Here is a 25895-nt window from a genome sequence, read left to right as displayed (position 1 = left end):
AATCGGGCACCATTGCCATCCACAGATACAGGCGTCCAAATCCCTTTGAGTTGTCGCCAAATGCTCCTGCTGGGGCCCTTCACGTTATCTGTTTTTTCTTATCCGAACTACTCGCGGGTCATTTACTAAGTTTGGCCGAAGTAAACAGCCATAGCTTTGTTGGATCGGGCTCAAAACATCTATGCGGCGGTACCTTTTAGTTGGGCCTATAGGCCGTCTGGAGGCGTGGCTGGGCCAACACACCAACGAATCTGAATCGAAAAGCGGTCCAAGATAAAGGGCATTTCAGTAACTTCATATTGACCACAAAACCCCTAATTAGGGCTCCTCCCTCCGTGCCTTCCCCACCTTATAAAATAGCACGAGGCGGCGCCCCCAGGAAAGCATCCCAGAACAGCGGCGCCCCCAGGAAAGCATCCCAGAACAGCGGCGACCCCCATCATCAGCCACAAATCCTCGTTACGCATCGCGAGATCCCCTCGAATTCTCCTGTTTCCTCTGTTGATTTCGTCTGTTTTCTCGTCGCGCCATGCTTTTAATTTTCCATCTTTTGTTTGATGTGCCTTTCTTTGATCCAATCTTCTCATATTTTCGAGAGAAAAACAACGAGCAATGATTCAGGCAGCCCCTTTGTCAAATTACAATGGCAATGGAGGTGTTGCGTTGCTCGAAGATTAAATCTTCTGATCTTCAGATTGGCTGAGGGGGATGCTCTGCTTCCCTCCCTGAAGCCGGTCTAGTAGTCTTACGGACATCTGTTTCGTTCTCAGTTTCTCTTAGGTTTTCGATTTGTGTCGCCTAAGTTCATGGATTATGGATATGAGGATCCTTTCCCCAAATGATCGACTATGATTATACTGTGCGCACATGTAATCCTTATCAGAGGATTCCAAGCCAGAAATCTGATCCATTAGACAACTTCTTGTTTTTGTTTCAGCCAAACAGATTTGTATCTGTTGCAAAATTTGGAATCCAGATTTAGGCTAAACGCTCTGTGGTTACTTTGTTCACCCTACAGTAAACTTTGCCAGTCTAAAAAAACTAAATACTTCAGGTTGCTTCGTTCGCTTTTTCTGTTCATTTTGCCAGGCAAAACGAATCTGAATTTATCATCAAATGGTTGACTGGAAAAAGTGCGTCATCAGTGTCAACAAATCATGGAATAGTGCGTCACGGATCTTAACAAACGAAACAAAGAGATAATATATCAACAACATTGTGCTTACAGAAACTTAATCAAAAGATCTGAGTAAATTATCAAAACAACATTGTGCTTACAGAAACAACATTGTGATTAATCAAAACAAGATCTGAGTAAATTATCAAAAGAAACTTAAATCTTGTTGTTGCACGGTAGAGGTGGTGGAGACGGAAACTGTGGTTGCTCTCCGCGCCATTGATATGGCGTAGATGGAGGAGGTGGCGGCGGCGGCGGGGAACGCACAGTGTGCTCTTTACCTACCGGCGGTGGAGGACGAATCGGCTTTGCGGAGCTCCTACGCGGGGCCGGCTTTGGCGTCGGTGGTGCAGTCACCGGCGGTCTGCCATGCACGCCAACCGGCAAGTCTGAGACAGACAGGGCGGCCAGGATGACCAAGACGGCCAAGGGCTTGAACTTTGTCATCTTGCCGATGAATTCACTCGACGGAAGACGTCTTTGGTGCTGCGAACTGGGCTGCTGCCATTGAGCGATACTCCGTACTTCTGCCGAAGCCGAACATATATACTGAAAATTTTGGGTTGTTGACTTTGCACTGTTTTTTGGAAGACTCCAGTCTGCTTAATTTGAATGCAAATACTCCGTACCATACGCTCGGACCTAAAGCTTGAAAGTCCAAAGTCACGGGTAATTTAACTTGACTCCAATGGGCTTTCATTTGCTTGGGAAATTTGCGCCTGCATTGGCACCACCCTTAAACTTTGGAAAGCACATTTTTAGGTATTCTTCATCTTTATACCGTCTCATGTTGTGGGGAGAAAACGACGAGCAGTGATTCAGGCAGCCCCTTTGTCAAGTTAGAGCCTCTTTGGGAGGGCTTCACTTACGCAACTTCACTAGTGAAGCAGGTCAAGTTGTCTCAAACACCTCAAACTCCATATGTTAGGTGAAATTTTGCTGGAGTCAAGAAAGTGGTGCTTCACCTGCTCCACTTCATCTAAAGTTGAGGTAATTTACCCGCCAATGCCACTGATGACCCCGCAACGTTATCTTCCCGAACAGAACCTCCCTGTCTCCTCTTCCTCTCGCACCAGCGTGCGATTCCTCGTGGCGGCGCACCCGGCCGTAGGAGAGGCCGCGCCCCTCTCCGGTGAGCCCTCGCTCTATATCCGGTGAGGCCCGCTCCCCACCTCCACAACCCCCAAGGAGCCGCAGCCCCTGCACCAGTAGGATCAAGGCGCCGGCGCCGGCCCCTGTACCAGCAAGACCAATACGTCGCCGCCGCCCCTGCTGCACCAGATGTTGTCGGGGTCCCGGCCCCTCCAGCAGAACTCGAGGAGAGATTACCCTGCCGCCACCGCGTCCAGGAACTCGCTGATGCTGCCGCTCTTTGTTCAGCAGGACGTTGCCGCCTCACAACAACAAAGGTAGGAAAAGGCTTCACGGTTGATTGATTAGCATATGAAGCATGATTAATTGACACGTCCTTGGTTGATTAGCTTGACTGATTCCCGTGTGATATGTGAAGCATGAAGAAGAAGAAAAAAGAATAGATTTGTTCCCGTACGGTCAAGGCCATCATGAATCTGGAGCTAGCTAGGTAGCCAAACGCATTTAGTTGGTGAAGTTGAGTGCAGGTGAAGTGGAGTTTAGAGACGAAGTGAAGTTTAGGTGGTGGAACCCTTCCAAACACACCCTTACAATGGCAACGGAGGTGTTGCGTTGCTCGAAGATTATAAATCTTCTGATCTTCAGATTTTGGCTGAGGGAATGCTCTGCTTCCCTCCTTGAAGCCTGTCTAAGTAGTCTTACACCCCGTTTGGATGTTGGTATTGGAGCAAGGAATTGGGAAAAAAAATTATCAAAGGGGTGGCCCCTGGTTTCATTGAAGGAAATCACAGTGTCTTACATAAATTGGATAACACACGAAGAAAACACGCAGCGCACCGTCACCCTAGCAGGTGAACAGCACCCAACGCCCAAAACCGACTGTCCACTACACTGAGCTACAGAAGAAAACGACGGACAAGGTCCTGTAACTTTTCATAACAACTTTCTGAAGAACCAGCACCAGCTTCATTTGTCATCTGAAACTTCAGCCCGTTAGCCACATTGTGATTGGCACCAATCCTCTCGAGCGGCAAAAGATCTCATCAGTGAATCGCCACAGCCGCTGCGAGCATCGCAGAAGCACCTCCTGGGCCTCGGACTTCTGGAGACCATCCCAACGGTCAAGCAAGGAATAAATGGTAAACATTACAGCTGATGGATCATGTGGGAACTCATTATGAAAACAGGCATTGTTTCTAGTTTTCCAAAGCACCCAAATGATGGCAGCGAATCCGACAAGCACCACACCTCGCTCCCGCTTACTAAACTGAAAGACCCAGCTATTCAAAGCATCTTCCATATTAGTAGGCAAAGAGAAGGCACAAAAACTAACATGTACAATCCTCCAGATGTACTGGGCCCGAGAGCAGGAAAATAACAGATGATCGATTGTCTCTATGCGAGAACCAAACACACAGCTGTCAACTCGTTCCCACCCCCTCCCTTTCAGCACATCCCTAGTGAGAATTGAACCCCCTGCTAACTAGCCACAGGAACACCTTAATTTTCAATGGAATTTGACATTCCAAAGAAACTTAAAAGGGAACGGCACCTGTGATCTTTTCAGCAATCTATACAGAGAGCCCACAGAAAATTTACCTTTCGCTTCCAACTTCCAGAACAATTTGTCCTTTCGGTCAGTCAACTGAACACCACTACAGAGCTTTTTCAGACCTTCCCACTATAACAGAGTCTCCCCAGTTAGAGTCCTCCTAAATGTAATTGAACCCCAGCCAAACACTTTGTGAACAGTAATCTCAGAACTGAAAGTTAAATGAAATAAACGAGGAAGTTGCACAGAAAGAGGGTTGCCTTCTATCCAATCATCGGACCAGAACAGAGTCCTCTTACCATTACCAATCAAGCGCCTACAACAGCTAAGGAAAGTGTCCTTCACATGCATAACGCCAGCCCAAAAATGTGAATCCCCATTTCTGAAGCTCGCTAAAGCTAAAGGCTTCCCCCTACAATATTTCTTCCTAATGACTTTCTGCCACACCCCAGATGAGGTTTCCAATCTCCATAGCCATTTACAGAGGAGACAGAAGTTCATGACCTCTTGATAGATGGCAAGCCAGTTAACTAAATGGATTTTTCTCTGGTCACACCCCTCCCGCCACATCAATCTCTTTCGGAAGAAATCTAATTTTTTGATCACCCCTTTAGGAATTTCTAGCGGAGACATCATGTAGTTAGGAATGGAACTAAGACAAGCATTGATCAAGATTAGACGCACCCCCCTAAAGAGCATTTTGCCTTGCCAACTAGCTAGCCTTCCTTCAACTCTTTCCTCAACGTGCTTCCAATCACTATTGGCCAGCCTCCTAAAATGGAGAGGTATCCCCAAATATTTGAAGGGGAAAGCCCTCAATTTACAAGTAAAAATCTCCTCCAAATGAGCCCCCATCTCTTGGGCACCACCAAGACAATATAGATCACTTTTTAGGAAGTTGATCTTTAGTCCTGATGCTTGTTCAAACAAACAGAGAATAAACTTTAAATTCCTAGCACTTTCCACATCAGCCTCAAGCAAGAAAATGGTGTCATCTGCATATTGCAAGATGGCACATCCACTAGGCACTAACTGACAGGCCAGTCCTCTTACTAGACCTCTATCTTGGGTATTCTTAACTAAACAAGTGAGAGCATCAACTGCCAGATTAAAAAGGAGAGGAGACAGGGGATCATCCTGCCTGACCCCCTGATAAGTTCTAAAATAAGGTCCTATTTTATCATTTACTTTCACAGCTACCTTTCCCCCCCACACAAAATTCATCACACAATCAATCCATTGCTGAGAGAAGCCTTTCTGAAACATAACTGTCCTTAGAAAGGACCAATTAATTTTATCATAAGCCTTTTCAAAGTTAACCTTAAAAACAATCTCAGAAGATTTGTTTCTATGAACATCATTCAGGATTTCATGCAACACTACCACCCCATCTAGGATAAATCTTCCTTGGATAAAGGCAGTTTGTGCAGAGTCAATAATCTCATCATCCAGCCCTATCATTCTATTAAGGAATTGGGAATTGGTATTCTATTTCCCGAATTCTGATGTTTGAATGTCACTGGAATTCATCGATGGAATGGGGGCTGAATTCCGAACCGTCTCCGGCACACTTGACGTGCTCGTTCCGCAATTCCGACCTCCCGAACTCTGTATTGCCCCGAATTCAGCTCGCTTCCTCTCCCCCAAAACATTTTCTTCCTTGGAACGGACAGTGGCGAGCGAGGTGACCCCAGGCGACGCGTGGCGGTCGACAAAGTGACGCGGCCTCGACAGCGGCTGGCGGCGCATGGCCTAGATAAGAGGTGTCTCCAGCCACCTCTCGCCATCCGCCCTAGGTAAGAACATGTGTTTTCCTTTTCTCTTTTTTTAGATTCTCGATTTGGATGATTTTTTCCTTCTGGAGAAATTGAATGGAAATGAGGATCCTTTCCCCAAATGATCGACTATGACTATACTGTGCCAAATGTAATCCTTAACAGAGGATTCCAAGCCTGAAATCTGATCCGTCGGTCAACTTCTCCCTTTTGTTTTCAGCCACAAGTTGTCCCCGCACGCCATTGAATTTTATCTGTTGCAAAGTTTGGAATCCAGATTTGGGCCTGAAGTCCTAAACACTTTCTTGTTGTCTCGTTCGCTCAAATGTACAATTCGTCGAAATAAATTTCAAATCCAAGTTTCCATGTATTGTTGACTCGGAAAAGTGCCGCCAAGAATGTCAACAAATCAGTAACTTATTTCATATAAATACACAGACAACATTGTGCTTACAGATCTATGCTACTAAATCAGAACAACATTGCGCTTACAGATGTATGCTAAATCAAAACAAGATGTGAGTAAACTAACTTAAATAATCTAATTGCACGGTAGGGGTGGTGGTGGAGACTGAAACAATGGTTGCTGTCCGTGCTGTTGAGGTGGAGGAGGTGGACGCAATGTGCGCACTTTACCTACTGGCGGCGGAGGATTCTTCTTCGCGGAGCTCCTACGAGGGGCTGGCTTTGGCGCTGGTGGCGCTTTTCCCGGCGTCCTCCCCTGCAGGCCAACCGGCGAGTTGGAGGCAGACAAGACGGCGAGGATGGCCAAGACGGCGAAGAGCTTGGCCAGAGTCATCGTGCCGAAGCTAGCTTGTATCCTGAACGAGAGATGCTTTTGGTTCAATGAACTGAGCTGCTACCATTGGGTGATATACTGAAACTTTTGGGTCAATGACTTGACAGTGCACGGTTATAATGGCAATTTCGATTCGGCGGTTGACTTTACTTGCATCTTGAGACTAGCTAAACTTTGCTTTGGAGAGCTCACATGCACACTGGATGACTGGAGTAGTAAACTGATCTTGAAAGTCTACAATAATTTCGAGGCAGATGAAGGTACGAGGAAAGGAAACAACGCACATGATATCCCTTCCGCTAGAGCTACAGCAACGGGTATTGCGGCGGTGGCGGCAACGCGGGAGGTGGCGGATGAGTCACAACGCGCCAGTGCCACCGCTCGGGCTCGAACCTAGAAGTCCTAACAGCGGTGGAGCTTCGTCGCCGTTACCGCAACGCGCCGGCACCGGCAGCTCATGGGCGGCGATCGACGAGACCAACGCCGCAAATACTGCTGCTACCAGGAGAGCTTGAGGCAACGAGCAGAAGATCAAGAGGAATCTCGCCATGCCGGAGAATGAATGGACGGGCTGGCCGGCGATGCTCCGAAACACTGGGGTTTGGGAGTAGCTCGAATTTGTACAGCGGGGATAAATTATGTTCAATGCACCGGTGGCGCGGGTGAGGCGATGAGCTGGGTTCACCGTTTCGCCCATCGTACGTGCTCGTGCGTTACAACGGCTGACATTCATGGCAGCATCCGTGTGAGTGTGAGTGACAATTGCCATGTGCCCAGCTAGGGTCACATGTATGGACGAGGGTAATCTAGCGGCTGTGGTTTCTCGTTTTTTTTCTAAAAGAAAACTTGGTAATCAACCAAAGTGTGGAGCTTCCGTGCGGTAAATGTTTTGAATTCAACCGTACCTTGAGCACATGCAACACATCAGTCGTGGCTATCAGCCAGGCTGAGCTGGCTGAGCTGGCTCCACCCATTCAAAAAGACCCTCCCAGGCTGATAGCCAGGCTGACTGACTGAGAGTCCAATGTCTTGCTCAGGCCAGATTTGTCGCAAGCTAAGGAAGTGTTTGGATCTAGAAGCAATGATTAGGACATTTATTTTGGGGCAAATTTAGTGTGGTCGTTGATATTGCTGCGGCGCTGCCTTAGCTTGTGTGATGAACAACTGATGCCCCGATTTGTGTATGTCGTCTACTTGCTAGTTCTACCAAAATTGATGAAGCCAATGATGTAGTGATACAAGTCTTTCTTGCGAATTTGTTAGATGAAGTACCATTTTTTGATGAGAAATTTCTGTATGATTAGATACAGCATAACAAACGGTTATCTGGGTGCTTGCCCCACAAGTCAAATTACAATGCCAGTGGAGTGCGGCGATCTTTGGCGCAACGCCTGCTTGTCACCAAATTTAGAGTGGCCTTGGCATTGGTGTGTGGGGCTGACTGTTTGACATATGCCGATGTGGGATTCAGGCAGCTACCGCCGCAGCAGGGGCTTCGTTGGGCTCATTTGCGATGAAGTCGGAGTTGCCAACTCGAGGAGTGATGTGTCATGACGATTACACATGCGAACTACCTCAACGACGGTCTTCACCCTTGACAGCTCATGTGGAGTGCGTTTGGTAGTCAGGTCCGCTCATGATGTCTTAAGGACTTTCATCCACGATAGCTTTTAGGACTGTTGTAACGGTTTTTGTCCCGTTTTCCGTTAATTAGTTGGGGGTCGAATTTTTTCTTAATTAATGAGATGAGGCAAATCTTTTGTCTCCGTTTTAAAAAGCGATGGCAATGGAGGTGTTGAGTTGCTCAAAAATTAAATCTTCTGCTTAGGGGAGGCTGTGCTTCCCTCCCTGAAGCTGATCTAGTAGTCTTGAGGACATATGTTTCTTGAATTTTTTTAAAGGACATCTGTTTCTTTATCAATTTCTTTTATGTTATCGTTTTGATGGGTTTAAGAAATTGAATGGGAACGAGGATCCTTTCCCCAAATGATCGACAATGATTATACTGTCCTTATCAGAGGATTCCAAGCCAGAAATCTGATCCATTAGACGACTTCTTTTGTTTTCACCCAAACAGAAGTTGTGGCGGTACGCCATTAGGTTGGATTTTTTATGTGTTGCAAAATTTAGAATCCAGATTTGGGCTTGAATACTTTCTGGTTGTCTCGTTCTCGTTCTCGTTCGGTTGACTTCGAAGAGTCGGTCACGAAATGTCAACAAATCATGCAAAAGTGCGTCACGGACATCAACAAATTAGGAACTTATATAAATCAACATCAACGTTGTGCTTACAGATCTACTCCGTATGCTAAATCAAAACATGATCTGAGTGAACTGTCAAAACGAACTTAAATCTAATTGCACGGTAGGGGTGGTGGTGGAGCCTGAAGCAATGGTTGCTGTCCGCGCTGTTGATATTGCGGAGGTGGAGGAGGCGGCGGCGGTGGACGCAATGTGTGCACTTTACCTGCTGGCGGCGGCGTCGCCGGAGGCGGTGGCGAAAGATAAATCGGCTTCGCGCGGCTCCTCCGCGGGGCCGGCCTTGGCGTCGGCGGCGCTATCCCCGGTGGTCTACCCTGCACGCCAGCCGGCAAGTCTGAGACAGACGTGGCGGCCAGGATGACCAAGACGGCGACGAGCTTCAACAAAGTCATCTTGCGAGTACTAGGATTCGCTTGGACGGGAGATGTTTTTTGTGCAAAGTGCAATGAACTGAGCTTCTGCCATAGAGTGATGTTCAGCCGAACTAACTTATGGAGTAGAATTTTTTGGGTTGATGACTTTGCATTTTTTTTTTTGAAAACTCCAGTCTACTTAATCTGCATGCAATTCCAAACATTTCGAACTGAGCAGCTCGTTATGGGTACTCGCTCCATTTCAAAATACATGTCATGTAAATTTGTGCATTTGAACCAAGGCAACTTTTGTTTCTAGTGCTTGACCACTCATATTGGGTTAATAATAAATGGATGTGAATAGTTATTGGTCGGGTGCGGGTACCAAGAGAAAATGAGATGTATTGTGAAACAAATGAGAAAAATCTATACACGTTGTATTATGGAATGGAGGAAGTACGTACTGCTATTTGACTTGGAGAGTTTCGATTGCTTGGGAAATTTGAGGCGGCATCGGTGCGCCCTCCAAACTTTAGAGAGCATCTTTTGATGGATGCTTCACTATGCAAGACATTTTTGCAAAGCTTAAAAATAGGATTTATTTTTTATGATCATACTTGGCCTATTCAGTCAGTTTAATTTGTCACACAGATTAGTGGTACCAGATACTAAGAACAAACGGAGTAATGAATCTCAGCATAATGAACTTTTGATACTTCGAACAGAGTAATCAATCTGAACATAATGCTCTTTATACATCAAAATCTATGATAATTGAGTGTAATCCAAGTACTAGACAGACTTTAGCGACAGCGGCACACCGTTATCTCCATGATGGCGAAGAGCTTGGACAGTAGGAGGATCAGATGGTCTGTAGAGCTGCTGCGGGCATCCTGGCAAAGTGGCAATGTCAACGTGCTCTCCGGTGAGGATGAGGCGCCGGTCGGCGCTCAAAAGAGTTTTCGGCTGTGACCGACTACTAGGAAGATCAGTAGAGCTTAGCTGAAGGACCGACCAGGCACAAGCGTGACATACAGCAGCACATGACATCGGTGCCTGCAATTCGAAGTGAGACACGCATGTCAATATGTCATGTCATGCAGCACAAGGTGCGCAACGAGAAAACTGGGCACGAGCCGACAGCCAGGCATGCCGTCTCAGGAATTTCGGTTCCGCAGGATAAACCAGCAGCGGCGGTCCGGAGGGACGGCTTTGGCGCCGGCGACGCTCTCACCGGCAGCCTCCCTAGCACACCCACCGGCGACGAGGCTAACAAGCTGCACAAGAGGTTGAATAGTTTCATCTTGGACAGAGAACAAGAACTGATCTTGAAAGTCTACAATAATTTCGAGCCAGAGCCCAGAGGAAGATACCAGGTAAGGAAACAACGCACCTGATCGATGCCTAATAACCCTTCCGCTAGAGCTACGGCTACGGGTAGTGTGGCGGCGGCGGAGGGGGCATAACCACCGGCTGGTGCGACGGTGCCGATCGTGGCGGTGGCGGACCTCCACGCGGCCTCGAACCGAGAAGTCCCAACAGCGGTGGAGCTTCGTCGCCGTGACAGGCACGCGCCGGCACCGGCAGTTCATGGTCGGCGATCGACGAGACCACCACCACAAATACTGCTACCAAGAGAGCTTGAGGCTTGAGCCACCGAGCAGCAGAGGAAGGGGAATCTTCCCATGCCGGCGAATAATGGGCGAGCTAGCTGCGATGGTCCGGAACCGTTGGAGCTTTGGTTGATTGAATTTATAGAGAAGAGACAACTTATGTTCAATGCACCGGTGGTGCGGGTGTGGGTGTGGGTGAGGCGATGAGCTGGGTTCAGTGTTTTGGCCATCGTACTCGTGACAATTGCAGAAATTCATGGCGCCGCCCATGACAACAACTGCCACAGGCCCATGTGCCTAGCTAAGGGTCACATGTACGGATGGGGATAATCTAGTAACTGTAAAAAAAATGAACGGGAATTCTATTGAACTGATTGTTAAAATACAAACTAGATGTCCTGTGTACGGATTAATCCTTAGACGTCAACGCTGCACCTACTATCTAGACCAGCCATTCCGAGACAAAGTAGCACGCCAGAAACTGGCACACCGAAGCTAAAGATTGGCCTGTCGTTGCTGCGCAACTGTGATATCGTCGTGGTCGCAGCACCGACGGCCGGCAGTACTGTCGACGAACGGCATGTCACGTCGCCTAGGGTGGCAGCGGAGAACCTCTGCGGTTCCTCGCCGGCTCCGGCCGCGGCGGAGTTTGAAGAGGAGCCCTGTCCCCGAGAAGCGTCAGTGGTGGTGCCGAAGACCACGGCGACGGTGGCGACGTGCTAGTCTGGCCATGCGCTGCTGGGAATGGGATGCCGGCAGCTGCGGTAGTGGCAACTACATGCTGACCTGCAAGGAGGACGAAGAAGCCACGCTGGGCGCTCGAAGAAATTGAGGTTGCCAATAGGAGCATCAGCAGAGCCAGGCGATAGGGGGATGAGAATGCCATGTTTGGTGATGCTCTAAAATTGACGACCGAGTGCTCGAATTTATACAGGGAACTTGATCGAACCCATTTGTCTGGACAAGTGTCACGGACTGGACTAGTGTGCATCGTCAAGTCGTCGTGCTTGTCACCTAGTAGTAGCATCCATCTAGCTCTATTGCACGCTCTTGCTCTGTGTCCTGTATCGTCCCATCTACAGCCAGTAAAATTGTCACCCGACGCTGGTCGCTGGGCAATGTGGTTACTACAAAACAGTACAGTTGCAGGAAAAGAATGGGGACAAGCTGGTGAGTTTCGGAGCAAAGCAGCTCACCTGCGGAATCTAAGTAGTACTGGCACTGTTTTAAAATAGATACATTTATTTTTAGATAAATTTAAGACAAGAATTATGAAAGAGAGGAATATATCTTACACATGCTGACGGAATGACATACGAGCGTGACACAGGAAGCGTGACATCAGGGTACAAAAGGCATACAGCACGGCAAAAGGTGGGCAGCCGAAACAAACTGGGCACGGCCGGGCACGTACTGTGTCTCTCTGGACGTTGCATGAACCTTTGTCAATTTCCTGACCAATGTGGTAAGCGTTTGCTCCACACTACACATACAAACTTGTATTCCTCGGTCCAATAAAAGACGTTTCAACTTTGACTAAATTTGAATGCATCTATGCACTGAGTCATGTTTAGATACATTTAAATTTTGACAAATTTGAGATATCTTTTGTTGGACGGAGTGAGTACTAAATTCGTCTCAATTAATATGTAATGAAGGGAGTATAAAATTAGTTTACAGCAGCAAAAACAAATTGCTACCTATACTTTAAATTAGCAAGTTGCTACCAGCACGTCAATTTTTGGGGGCATTTTACTTCCTGTAATTTCAGAAGTACTTGGACAAATCTCCTGTTTATTGCTATGACACAATCTTCAGTAAAAAGTACTCCCTTCCATAATTCTTGTCTCAAATTCGTCCAAAATTAGACGTATCTATTCCTAAAATGCATCTAGATACATGTAATATTTCAACAAGAATTATGGAACGAAGTGAGTAGCTACGAGATACCATGACAAAACAACAGTACTTAAAACCACCTATGCCGATGCCATGTTCACCAAAAAAATTCGGAGGAAGGAGAAGTAGCAGTAGTACCTAAGGAGGAGCGAAGGGTGGCACAGCGGCTGCTCCGAGCGATTGACGTAATGCGAAGGAGGAAGAACAAAATGAGTCATGAGGTTGAGAAAGGGAGGAGGAGGAGGAGGAGGAGGAGGAGGAGGCGGATACGAGGAATGTCGAACATGGGGGTCGAGGATACGCCGGTGGGTAGTCGACGGGGCAGAGGGAAGGGCGGCGGGTCGAGGATGCCAAAGCGGAGGAGTCAACGGAGAAGAGGGTAGGGCGGCGGGTCCAGGATACATTAGCGAGGGACGACAATCGGGGTCGCGCGGTGGCCTAGCCGGCGACGCATCTGGAAGAGGAGGATAGAAGAAGGGATGGAGTATGGGAGGGGGAGGCGGCGTGTCTAGGGTCCCACCCGTTTACCCTCAATAATAATTGGCCTCCCGCGCGCGGTCCTGCCTCTCCGCACCAAAAGAGTTTCGTTCCCATCCTATGCACATGTGCCACCAATTACCTGTCATGAGAAACCTTTGCCGGCAGTTTCCCTGCCTTCGAAGTTATGTACCATCGTCGGCGGTTGACTTTCGGTAATTATCTATTTATGCCGGCAGCTAAGTTGCAAGCATAAAATCTTTCAGGTGAGGACGAGTCCGTCACCACGTGTCCGTAGTCGACGAAGGCGCAGGTGCCTAGAGGCAAGGAAGTTGGCGTCGTGCCCTTGGCGTTGCAGGGCATGGAGAGGAATACCGAGTCGGCGGCACATGCAGTGCACCGACGCCATGCCTCCGCAAAGCTCGCACCCAACACCCTTCTGGCCTGCCAGCCCAACCTCTCCCTTAATGGTCCCAAAAGCGACAAGTGTAACCCTTGTTACGGATACCAAAAAAGGGTGGTCACTTGAAATTTACTACTTCCTCTGTTCCTAAATTTGTCGTGGTTTTAGTTCAAATTTGCACTAAAACCACGAAAAGAATTTAGGAACGGACGGAATACTCATTAAATTATTTCAAGTCCTTTCATAAATAATCCCAAATTTAATGCTTTTCTGTTGTGATTCATCGCAAGAAGATGGATTGTACAGATTGATTCGAGTACTCTGCATTTCCATCTTCGCCTTGTGGCCTGTGTACGTAATGATGAATGACTGATATGCATGGCGCTGTCCCCGTGACAATTGCTACGTGCCTTCGATTGCTGACTGTGGAGTACTAGTTGTTGTTTTATCCTTGTTTTGGAAAGGAAGTTGGGATTTTTTTTTTATATCAATCGGTAAGTCACAATGTTTGGAGCTTCGTGCGGTAAAAGTTTCCAATTCAGACTATCTTATACAGTTATACTATACAGTTATACTACTTCCTTCGTACGACAAAAAAATTTCAAGTTTGTTAAAATTTGGATATATTTAGACATGACTTAATGTATAGATACATTTAAATTTAGACATGACCACACGAACAGATGGATGAGCTGATTGTTAAAATCCAATCGAGAGACGAAATCCTTAAACCTTGTGTTAAAATCCAATCGAGAGACGAAATCCTTAAACCTTGAGGCCGTAGGCCTGTACCTACTGTCTAATGATCAGCCATCCCGAGACGTACTACCACGCAAGAAATCTGCGCGCGCCCAAAGTCCTAATACTGAGTAAAATTTTCAGCTACGAATACGACCATCGTGGTGGCAGCAGCCATGGCGATGGCGAACGGCGAGTCACATCTCCGGCGGCGGCGGAGAAGGAACAATCGCTGGATCGGCGGACCTTTTACGCCGCCCCGGCTGCTTGCTTTCCGCCGGTTCCGGTGGCGGTGGAGTGGCAACAGGTTCACTGCTCCCAAGAAGCGCCAATGGTGGTGGCGCCGGAGCTTCACGCCCGCGCCCGTAGCGGCCAGACCATGCCGCCGGTGGCCGCGACGTGCTCTGATCATCGATCCTTGCACCGGCAGCGTGCTCGCTGACGTCGCCGTGGAGGATGAAGCGCCGCCCGGCCTCGGCGCTTGAAGGGACTACGGCAGCTGCCGCTGCTACAAGCAGGAGGATCATGAAAGCGAGGTTACCGAGGAAGGAGAGTGCCATGTTGAGCGAATGGTGATGGCCGTCTCATCAGACCTGCAACAACTGAGCTATCGAATTTATGCACGGAGGGAACCTTCCGTTTGTTTGGACTCCTAGGAGCAGATTCTACAGCTTCCAGCTCACAGAAGTTGGAGCCCAAACAAACACCACATTTCGGTCCAGATTCTTCCAGCGGATCCCGTGGAGCGCTCCTCACGAATACACTAGCAACAGGAAGCTGGCATATCGGTGCTTCTTCCAGCCGGCTGCAGCTCCAAAAGGCCCATTTACAAGAATACCCTCTCACCAAACCACATACTACGACCAAAATGCCACCGAACGCTTCGGTTCTATTTCTCCTTTCCCCAGCCACATCGAGCAATCCAGCCACATCTCGCGATGGTGAACTAGGGTTCACACCTCTCCTCGCAGGCGCCGCCGGCCGACGTTGGAGCTCCGCCGGCCCCCACGCCCCGGCTCCCGACTCCCTTCTCCGTCGGCTGATCTCCACCGCCCCCCGCGCCCGTCTCCGCTGGCCAATCTCCGCCGCCCCCCGCGCCCGTCTCGGCCGGCCCCCGACGCCCCGGCCCCTGACGCCCCCCACCCCGGCCAACCTCCTCCACCAACCTCTACGCCCCAGCCTCCACGCCCCGCAAGCTCCTCCCCCGACGCCAAGCTTCACCACTGCCAAGGTAAGGATGCCTTGTTCTATGATGTATCCGTATGTTTGATGAAAATGGAGATATTTTGGTGCTTTAGTTGTTAGCTTTGTCTGAAATTAGTGCGAAATGATGATAATTTCCGGTGATTGGCACACATGTTGATGTGTATATGTGCAAATTTGTTGGCATAAATGCTTACTGTTCTGTGATATATATATGGGTAAATATATATTTGTCTAGATGGAACCTATCAAAGTGGATTTTGTGAAAGCTGTGTGGGATGCTACCGCTGCTAGGATTTTTTGTGAGTGCGCCACCAAACAAGTTCAGCTTGGAAACAGGCCAACCAAATTCTTGAGTTCTACCGGATACAAGAACTTAGTGGCAGATTTCAATGCTCAGACCGGGAGAAACTATGAGAGAAGGCAGCTGAAAAATCGTTGGGACGATTTGAAGGCTATTCATTCAGCGTGGGTGTTCTACAAAAATAAGGCAACTAGACTTGGATGGAATGAAGATACGCAAACCATAATAGCTGATGAAGAGCAGTGGGCTGAATTGATCAAGGTATATAATTTTCATATGCAATGATAATTTATTCAATGTTATGATATGTCTCGCATAGACAAGTACTAATGCCATGATATTATTTGCAGATTCACAAGCCAATTAAAGCATTCCGCAAGGGACCACCAGACAACTTGGAGTTGATGCATATTATGTTTGACAAGGCTAATGTTGATGGTACCACATCCATTATGCTGGGAGTGGAAGAGGTAGTTGCCATTCAAGTTGAAGAAGATGTGATTGATTTAGATGAAGAAGAGACTTCTACTGTTAGCCCATGGCTCAAGACTAGGCCCAAACGTCCATCAAGTGCAATACCTTGTAGTCCATCTAACCCGAAGAAGGCCAATATGTCTAATGAGTTCCAAATGTTTGTTGACCATGTTGTTACTGAAAGTAGTAGTAACAGTACTACTACCGAAGCTAAGGAGATTGCAGCCATCATGGAAGAGGTTCCCAAGTGTGGAGCATCCGAGTTGAGTGATGAGCACTACATTGCTACAAAGTTGTTTGCTAAATCTACAAATCGTAGTTTCTTTCTATCTATGAAGACAAATGAGGGGCAGCTCAATTGGCTCAAGAGACAATATGAGGACAGGAAGAGAAACTAGTGTATCCTCGTGTGTTTGCTTTCCATGTATTTCGATGATTAGTGTGGTACAATTTATTTCAAGTATACATTCCTGTGTGGTACAATTTATTTCAAGTATGCATTCCTATGTGCTACAATTGAACCATCTGCTTGTTTGATTCGGTTCTCAAATATTTATGTATGGATTAATTGGTCTTATGTGGTACGAACCTCCTGTAATTGATGTGTTTATAGATGAGCACAACAACTAACATTGCGACTAACAGCAGCAGAACTAACACTTCAATTGAAAGTGGAAGTGAGGATGAATCTGCCATGAGGAGGAAAAAGTTGAAAGAGAAGATATATCTAATGAAAAAGAAAAGGAGAGAGGCAAGGTGTACTGGACAACAATGGGTTTATGATAGTTTGGGGTCTTCCAATGATTGCTATAAGATGTTCAAAATGCGTAGGCCTTGTTTTGATGCATTGCATGAGACTTTGGCACGCAACTATGGGTTGCAAGAAACAAGAAACATGTGTTCAGAAGAGGCCCTTGGGATGTTCTTGTGGACCGTTGGTAGCCCACAGTCAGTGAGTCAAGTTCAGAATCGTTTCCAAAGGTCCACTGAAACTATCAATCGGAAATTCAATCATGTGTTGAAATGTTTGAATTTATTAGCTGCAGACATCATTACACCAATTGATCCCCAATTCAGAAATGTGCATGAGAGATTGCAGAGCTCACGGTTTTATCCTCACTTCAACAATTGCATTGGTGCTATTGATGGTACGCACGTACCTGTTATCGTGCCTGCTAAAGACACGGTTAACCATGTTGGTCGAGCTGGTTATGCAACACATAATGTTATGGGGGTATGTGACTTTGACATGAGATTCATCTCGGTCGTGGCTGGATGGCCAGGTTCGGCACATGACACAAGGGTATTCAAGGATACCTTGGACAAGTATAAAGAAAAATTTCCTCATCCTCCAAGAGGTATAAATTTTAAAAAATTGCAGAACTCGAGTTCACATTTTATAGTCTTTTCTTTTGACTAACACTTGCCTTTGTATAGGTAAATTTTATCTTGTTGATTCTGGATACCCCAATCAGACTGGTTATCTAGAACCGTTTAGAGGCACGAGGTACCATCTACCTGAGTATCAACACGGCGCCGCTGCAAGTGGTAGGAAGGAGATCTTCAACTATCTACATTCATCACTCAGAAATGTCATAGAACGATGCTTTGCCGTGTTGAAGCAAAGATGGCGCATGTTGAAAGCTGTGCCTAGCTACCCACCGAGAAAGCAAGCAAGGATTATCATTGCTTGTATGGCGTTGCACAACTTCATACAAGATAGTAATTTGTATGATTGTCACTTTGCTAGATGCGATGCTGACGAGGACTACATGCCTCCCGGCCATGTCATCAACACAAGTGGTGGGAGCTATGCGGGTAGTAGCAATGCCGCAATGGACGCATCTCGTGATATAATTGCTGATGCTTTGATGGCCGCAAGAGAGTAGAATTGTAATAGGTTAGACTAACTTAATGTCACGATGATCTTATATTTTGCAAACGATGTGTGGACAATATATTATTAGTGTACTATGGTTTATTGTGTTCTCAAAAATTATTATTAGTGTACTGTGGTTTAATGTGTTCTAAAAAATCATCATCCCAACAAAAAATAATTAATTTACTTGTAAAACAGTACAGTTAGCACTAATACCAAATCCACAGAAGTACAGGATCATTCAGGTCATTTCAGCACATTTCAGTTGCAGCTGCAGCCGGATCAGCCGCCCAAACAAACAAGCATCAGACAGCTCCAATCTTTCAGTTGCAGCTCGCAGCCATATCTGATTCTGGAATCTGCAGTTGTAAAATCTGCAGCCGTGGAGCTCCAGCCCAAACAACACAACCTTAAATCATCATGCGCCCTCGTCAAGTCATCGTGCCTGTGGTACGTACGCACATGCCAGTACCACTAGTCCTCAGAAAATTAAAAGGGAGAACCGTACCATTGCACAGATGAAGACCAGATGCGGAGCTTCGGAGCAAAGCAGCTCCCCTGCAGGATCTAAGTACGTAGAATCCGTATTACTCTTACAGGTTACGCATGCTGGCTGACAGAGTGACCAGGTACAAGCATTACATAGGAGCGTGACGTCAGTACAAGTAATACAGCACGGCACAAGGTGCAAGGCCGAAACAAATTGGGCACAGGCACGTACGGTGTCTAGGCGCTAGCAGCAGGAACACCTTTGTCAAATTTCTCTCCACAATGGTTCAAATGGACAAAATGCACGGGCAGCACATTTAGACAAGCTACTGATTAGAGAAAATGGACAAAATGCGCAGGAATTTCTTGTGGGCAGGTGATGAGCAGGCGCACGGTGGGAAGTGCATGGTAAATTGGTTGAAAGTTTGCACCAAAGAAGCTTGGGGGCCTGGGGGTCAAGAACATTCAGTATTTCAGTCAGGCTCTTAGGCTGAGATGGCCATGGTTTCAGTGGGATGCACAAGATAGGCCTTGGTTGGGCACACAGGTCCCATGCAGCGAGTGTGATCAGCTTCTGTTTGTGGCTTGCACATCTATTAAAATTGGCGATGGAAGAAAAACTTCCTTTTGGAAGGATTGCTGGTTGCAAGGGGAGGCACCAATGGATTTTGCTCCGGATTTATTCAGACTTGCTAGAAAGAACCTAATTGGGATTTATTCAGCTCAGCGTGGTCCATCAAAGGGGAAGTAAAGGTCCAATTTTTCATGTGGTTGCTTTTGCAAAATCGACTTTGGATGGCGGATAGATTAGCGGCTCGGGGTTGGCCTTACAATGCTGTTTGCTCCTTCTGTGATCAAGTTCAAGAGGGAGCGTCGCACTTGTTTCTGGGATGCTCCTTTGCGAAGGAGCTGTGGCATGTTTGCGGTGCCAAATGTTCTCGGCTTGCCGTTGTGGCAGGGTCTTGCACAATGGTGAGATCGTGGTGGAGGCATGTAATTTCGGGGCCAAAGTCTGTGATCAAGAAGGAAGAAACTTCAATAGCTGTGTTAACTGTTTAGCATTTGTGGAAGGAGAGGAACAACAGAGTTTTTCAGCAAAAGGAGTGTAGCGTCGTAGTTCTGTGTCAGTTGATCGAGGATGAATTTTATCTCATTATGGAGGCAAGAGAGAGGTAGTCTGTAAATGTTTTCTATTGTCAGCTTGCTGTTCAAGCTGATTACCTTCCTTTGAGCTTATCTTCGGTGTTTTCTGTAGACTGTATTAGGTGAACTTGTTTCTTCTCTTCTTCTAATTGAAAAGGAAGAAACTTCAATAGCTGCGTTAACTGTTTAGCATTTGGGGAAGGAGAGGAACAACACAGTTTTTCAGAAGAAGGAGTGTAGCGTCGTAGTTCTGTATCGGTTGATCGAGGATGAATTTTATCTCATTATGGAGGCAAGAGAGAGGTAGTCTGTAAATGTTTTCTATTGTCAGCTTGCTGTTCAAGCTGACTACCTTCCTTTGAGCTTATCTTCGGTGTTTTCTGTAGACTGTATTAGGTGAACTTGTTTCTTCTCTTCTTCTAATTGAAAAGGCAGTACAACTGCCAGGTTCGTCAAAATAAAAAATTAGACCATTGACAATCAAATAAACACAAGCCGTTGTAGATGCTCTAGGGATGGATAGCCATCACAGGTGGGATATAAGAGCAACTCCAGCCGCCCCCCTAAAGGCCCTCTAAATGGGCTTGGGGGGCGCCGGCGCAAAAATTCCGACCCAGCCGGCCTCACCAATTTGTTTTTTCATCCGGCGGCCTAAAATTTAGCCGGCGCACCCAGGCCGGACCCAGCTCATGCTCGAGGAGGCCAAGGCCCTCCACGAGCACGAGTACCTGGCGCCGCCCGACTGTCGGTTGCCGGCACATTGGACCTTGAGCATCGACGGCATCCCGACGCCGTCGGTGCCAACGTGCCGTGCCCGGATAGCCGCCGTCAATGCCAACTTGTGGCATGGGCTGACGGCGGAGGAGCGCAAGGACCCCGGGTGGAACCGCGCCACAGGGGCAAATTGGGCACCCTTCTTCACCGACCGGCACGCCATTGACATCGCCCGCTACGAGGGCCAAGGCGAGAGCCCGCCGTCGGGCCGCTTCAACATCGACGGCCGGCGCCGGTTCTGGCGCGAGCGCTCCGTGACGGCGATCACCCACGGCTGGAGACACCCCCGCCGACATCGGTACGGCAGGCCAACCAACTCCCCCGGCTCCAGCTCGTTCCGCAGCGCCTCCTTGCCGGCGCTGTGCATCAAGGAGGTGTCGGGGTCGTCTTCCCGTCGACGGGGGTCGAAGCCGCCTCGCGGCCATCTCCGCCACGCCTTGTCCGGCCAAACCCGGAGCCGGAGTGGGTGCCGGCGCTAGATTACGAGCACTTGGTGCTCGAATGGTGCCAGGACGGCGACCCCGAGGACTTCCCGGGGCAGCGGGCGGCAGAGAGTGCCAGCCAATGCGAGGCCGAGGAGGCAAAACGCCTCGGCCTCGCCATGATGGATGCCGAGGCCGAGGCGTGGAGCGACAAGGAGGCGGCGAGGTAGGAGGCCGAGAAGAAGAAGGTGGGGAAGAGGCCGGCGCCGGAGGTGAAGGTGGAGCCGATCAACATTTATGTTTAATTAAATTTCATCGAGTTCAGTTAAATTTCACGTACTTTTAGCTAAATTTTGCCGAAATTCAATTTTTTGGGGAGTTGGTATTGGGGGGCGCAGCTGGATCACGACGGAACCCTAAAAAAAATTCCTCGGGCACCTCCCAAATCGGCTGCGTCGGACACCAAATGGGGGGGCGGCTGGAGATGAGCATCTCCAATGAGAGCCTCCAAACCTATCCCAAATGTCCTTTGGGGGGGGACATGAACATTTTGGCATCCAAAATCAACCTCCAAATGGCATCATCGATACAGACTAATGTATTATTTGTCCGGCCAGCTTTCCCAAATTTGGGGGAGGTTTGGAGTGTACGGACATTGTCTGGTGTCCTCTTTTTGTTAGGGGTGGGCATAAAAACCGATGACCGAAAACCGAAACCGAATAGACCGAGACCGAAAAGACTGATTAGATGTTTGGGTAGAAGAATTTATAGACTGAATTTTCTAGTAATTTGGGTATCAATTCACAAAAGACCGAAAGGCCGAATATGACCGAATTTAGTAAAAATCAACCCATTCTCCTAACCCAATTTAGGCGTCAAACCACTCCCTATGCAAAAATCATGGCACAACAGAGGCAATCGGTTGTTTCACTTTCCTAACCCCCGGTGCCCACGTTGATATGTAAATTTTGTCAGAAATATAAGTGAAACGTTGCTAAATTTGTACGGAATCATGTTTTGTTTTGAATCTATCACCCATCTTTGTAAATTCTGTCATGACCGAATCTTCGGGTAACCGAAATTTCGGATTGCAAAGTTCCTCTGTAAAGTTCGGATATTTATATTTTAGAGACCGAATCGAAAATAGACCGAACTTCCGGTCATGACTGAATGCTCACCCCTAATTTTTTTCCCCCGGTCACACAAGAGGAGATGGGGAAAGGAGAGGAAAAAGTAATTGGGAAGAGAAATTTAGGAGATGTTGTTGAGTGATGAGAGCGAACAGGGACGAACACATGTCCACTAGTTCTCTCCAAACGGACAAAAAACGGACATTTATGGACAAAATTTGGAGGCTTTATTGGAGATGCTCCGCAAGAGACCATTGACCCTTCTTCTGTAAACAAGAAAACTATGAGACGGGAGCCACACCCTCAGGCCATCATTTGTGACAGTGTGCGGCGGTGTCACCTGCAAGCCGTGTAAAGCATCGTCATATTTCCAAATATTGTATGTTAGTTCTCGTAATTTCTAGGTGTGTACAAGACACGTTGACATCACATGTTTTGGGTGCTGGCACTGCCACTGAGTGTGAGGCCCGAAAATAATTCCATGTTATCCTTTAAAATTGTGTTAAACCGATTCACATATATGTTGTAGTAGGAAAACTTGACACATATGCAAGTGAAACCCGTTGACACACAAACAGGAATGAATAATCTAAAGTGAAATTGAGACCCAAAGAAAAAAAAAGTCAAATATTATGGTGCGTAGCGAAACAAAGAGTGAATCCCATCATACCACGAGTTAGAATGGGTAGGCCTCACCACTTAACTTTTTCACTTTCACTATTGTGAGATATGAATAATGGGATTGGAGTAAGAAAAAACAGCAGAATAAAAATGAAATGATATCGGAGCCAAAGGAGAGTGAATAAAAAGCTACTCCAGTTGTCCAACATTTGTATTAGCTGAAAATATCGAGAGTGCTTTTTTTTTATTTTGATTTGTTTTTTTAATAATTATTTTGGTTTTCTTTTAATAATTATATAGGTGTGGCTATATCTCAGCATCTAATTAAATCTAAATCGACCACACCAGATTTGTTGGATTAAGATACATGTGCCATCTTCACTCCCACATCCTCCACATGATGCCGTTAATTAGATGAAGATCGGACGGCCAAACATATCGACTAATTTCTAAATAAAAATCAGGTGACTTCTTAATAACAAAACCGTAATTATATTTGGTTTTCCTTTAGGTTTATTTTTACGTATTCACTTCTGCGTGACGCCGCGCTGGCGCGACCCATCCTCCGCCTCTGATGCATCAGCAATATCAGTACAAGACTGCAAGAGGTTCATCTGTGCATGCATCAGACGACCCAAGCACCGTCGCGCGAGAAGACAAGTCGTTCATTCGTTCGTGCGTTAACATTCCCGTTAGATAGGCGCGTAATATAAGAGGGATCTAGGTTGGACGTGAGACCCGTTACATAGATTTTTTTTCGCACGACTCGGAGGGTGCACATTTTGGAAGCTAGCTACGCCGTGAGTCCGTGATCGAATTCGGAATGGTTGGGCGCCTAGCGACCAGAGGAGGGGAGAGGGATGCGACGCGACTATGCCGGAGAAAGTCGTTGGGCCACGACACGCTGGTGACCGGTGGAACGAAAACCGGCTACTTGCACAATTTGTGCGCGCAGGGCGCATCAAACCTGAAGTCCCGTGCTCGTGCAAACTGTATCGGCGTGCGCATGACTGTTCATGATTTTTTTTCTGAGAAAAGTCTATTTTCAACCCTGAACTTGTAGACACAGTCCGAATCTGACCTTAAACCTTTGAATTTCTGAATTTCAGACCCTAACCTTACTGGTCCCGGTCAATGAAGCCCCTTAATCCCGAAAATGATGTTTGGCGAACTGGTTTTGTTGACGTAACACCATGATTGCTGGCTAAGACTAGAGGAAGGACCCAAATGATGCTCTCGTATCTCTTATTTTTTAGTTTTGATATTTTTAGCTATGTTTAGGAAATAACTAACGAGAATAACCGTTACTAATTTTCTTAGAGCGTCTTCTAATATATTTTTAATTATGTTGGCTAAGGTCTTCTAATATATTTTCTTAGGCGGGAGGACGGCTTGGCTCGCCGCTTGCCGGAACCGGCACTCCCGGCGCGTATGCTCCGCTACTGCTGCCCGGGTCGGGAGGGGTCGCTTCGAGGGAAGAATGTCGATGTCCTCGCCAGATGCCTAGTAGTTCTTTTTTAAAAAAAAATTGTGGATAATTTTTGTCGGGTGATTTTTTCAGGTATAACCGTATAAAAATAAGTACCTGGAACCATATACAATATCACTAGATCCTAAGACACATCATTATCTCGACCTAGGTAAACAGGAAATTTCAGGATAAAATTTAAATTGATCGGGATTAGATAGGTCAGGGGCTGAAAATCCGAAATTAGAAGGATATGGTTTGATTCAGATCTTCGAGTTCGTGTTCAACATGGACTTTTCGCTTTTTTTTTCCTCCGTGCGAAGGAAAAGGATTTCCCGCAGCCCGTTCACCGACGAAGCTCCAATTCTCACGTATGCTCCTTGCGACTTGCGAGGTGCCGGACGTGACGAGCACCAACCAGGTCTACGTACTACGTGCCTGTCTCTTGTTCTTGGCAAGCTACGTACTACTCCAGCACGTCGTGCGAGTAAGAAAGCAGCTGGCCCGGTTGACATGGCACAGTTTACACATCCGTGGTCGATCGTGCGCGCATGTATCTCCGTCCACGATCCACCGAAAACCAGACCGAAAAAAGAAAGAGCCGACGGTTGCTTGCACCAAAGCACATGCCGTGCAGCCAGATCCATAGAGGGATGTTTGGCAGCGTGGAGGCGTTGCCGTAAAGCTAAAACGAGGAGGCAATAAAGTGGCAGGCAGATCACACAAGCTGCCGCCTGCCGTCCACCCACCCATCCACTCTCGCATCCGGCCGGTCCCGCGCCACCGCCCTCGGCTTTCATGAGTCCCCTCATCTTTTCGTCCCCCCCTCCAAATCCGACTCGAACAAAGGCACCAATGACAACTCAAGGCGTACGAATAGGATGATACTCCTACTACTATGAGCATAGATGCACTCTTGGAGATGCATTCAACGACTGGTGGACTCCTTGACGATGAACATGGCTGCTATGGGTCCACAGTTTCACGAATTGATACGGTCCACAGATTTACAATAGTCTCTTGAAACTCTTGAAACTCTGATTAATACTCCCAGATCCATAAAGATTGGCGCGTTTTGAACTAGTTCTAGTACAAACCCGTGCCAATCTTTATGAAACGGAGGGAGTAAGAACGATTGTGCTCCATACCTTGATTAGAATCAAGCAAAAAATATCGAATAGATAAAGTAGAGGAATCAGGCAATTTTGGAATCAATATTCGTGAGTTAATTTGACAATTAATGTTGGAATATAGCGTGATCAGAACTTTGATCTTAGATATAAGATAGCTATTTTCATCCATACAGTTTAGGTTTCATCCGTCCTGGTTTATAAGTGCCTGCGCAGGCTCTTATATCACTGAGAAGTTCTTCCGATCACCAATCTAATGGTTTTTTTTTGTGCAAAGTAATATAAATTTGGTTGATCAGTTTTATGATCTAAAATATGTGAACGCCTTATAAACCTGACTAGGCTTTTAACTTTGATTCCTTTTTCGTGGCAATTAATTCCATTAGTTATATATGTAGGTCTTATAAGTTTTCTCAGAATACTTGTATGTTTAATTTTTTAAAGCCTTATCAATCATTCTACTCTTATTTTTCTACAAACAATTTTAGTACTATCATTCCATTAGGTAAGGGGAGGTGGAGCTGAATAGAGATTGCAGAAAAATAGAATGACTGATGTCATTAATATTTTTAAAAAATACAAATATTAATTTTGTCTTAAAAAGCCATATGTAGAAGTAAAAAGGAAATGAAAAGAGTATAGCCGAAAGGGTAAAAAGGAAGCGATTTTCTAGTGTGTCCAGGCGGCCAAATTATTCCGCGTTGGCACGGCTGCGCTG

At 46.9% G+C, this 25895-nt stretch overlaps 1 protein-coding gene, 2 long non-coding RNA genes and 5 other non-coding genes across 9 annotated transcripts; 7 read left to right on the top strand and 1 right to left on the bottom strand.

Annotated features, from left to right (window-relative positions):
* Positions 1 to 619: 619 nt before the first annotated feature.
* Positions 620 to 756, top strand: LOC112272115. The gene has a single exon (XR_002965811.1). It is a non-coding gene; the product is annotated as a small nucleolar RNA snoR77 (small nucleolar RNA).
* Positions 757 to 813: 57 nt separating this feature from the next.
* On the top strand, positions 814 to 911 carry LOC112272065. Its single transcript, XR_002965764.1, has one exon. It is a non-coding gene; the product is annotated as a small nucleolar RNA Z103 (small nucleolar RNA).
* A 696-nt stretch (positions 912 to 1607) lies between these two features.
* On the top strand, positions 1608 to 3054 carry LOC104583682. Of its 2 annotated transcripts, none has more exons than XR_731587.3 (2): positions 1608 to 2586; positions 2688 to 3054. It is a non-coding gene; the product is annotated as an uncharacterized LOC104583682 (long non-coding RNA). The 2 variants fall into 2 exon arrangements; XR_001406614.2 differs by having other exon boundaries at positions 2659 to 3054.
* Positions 3055 to 5692: 2638 nt separating this feature from the next.
* On the top strand, positions 5693 to 5789 carry LOC112272066. Its single transcript, XR_002965765.1, has one exon. It is a non-coding gene; the product is annotated as a small nucleolar RNA Z103 (small nucleolar RNA).
* Positions 5790 to 8143: 2354 nt separating this feature from the next.
* On the top strand, positions 8144 to 8274 carry LOC112272116. Its single transcript, XR_002965812.1, has one exon. It is a non-coding gene; the product is annotated as a small nucleolar RNA snoR77 (small nucleolar RNA).
* An 82-nt stretch (positions 8275 to 8356) lies between these two features.
* On the top strand, positions 8357 to 8441 carry LOC112272067. The gene has a single exon (XR_002965766.1). It is a non-coding gene; the product is annotated as a small nucleolar RNA Z103 (small nucleolar RNA).
* Positions 8442 to 9686: 1245 nt separating this feature from the next.
* On the bottom strand, positions 9687 to 11518 carry LOC100828816. Its single transcript, XR_138285.4, has 2 exons — positions 10404 to 11518; positions 9687 to 10287 (listed from the first exon to the last, which is right to left on the bottom strand). It is a non-coding gene; the product is annotated as an uncharacterized LOC100828816 (long non-coding RNA).
* Positions 11519 to 15581: 4063 nt separating this feature from the next.
* LOC112271675 (L10-interacting MYB domain-containing protein-like) lies at positions 15582 to 16519 on the top strand. Its single transcript, XM_024461420.1, has 2 exons — positions 15582 to 15908; positions 15998 to 16519. The coding sequence occupies exons 1-2, from the start codon at positions 15582 to 15584 to the stop codon at positions 16517 to 16519; spliced, it is 849 nt and encodes a 282-aa protein (XP_024317188.1).
* Positions 16520 to 25895: the final 9376 nt, after the last annotated feature.

The sequence above is a fragment of the Brachypodium distachyon genome, chromosome 3, assembly GCF_000005505.3.
Source record: "Brachypodium distachyon strain Bd21 chromosome 3, Brachypodium_distachyon_v3.0, whole genome shotgun sequence".
NCBI lineage: Eukaryota > Viridiplantae > Streptophyta > Magnoliopsida > Poales > Poaceae > Brachypodium > Brachypodium distachyon.
The sequence above is the reverse complement of the archived record's forward strand: the minus strand, read 5'-3'. Positions and strand labels throughout refer to the sequence as shown.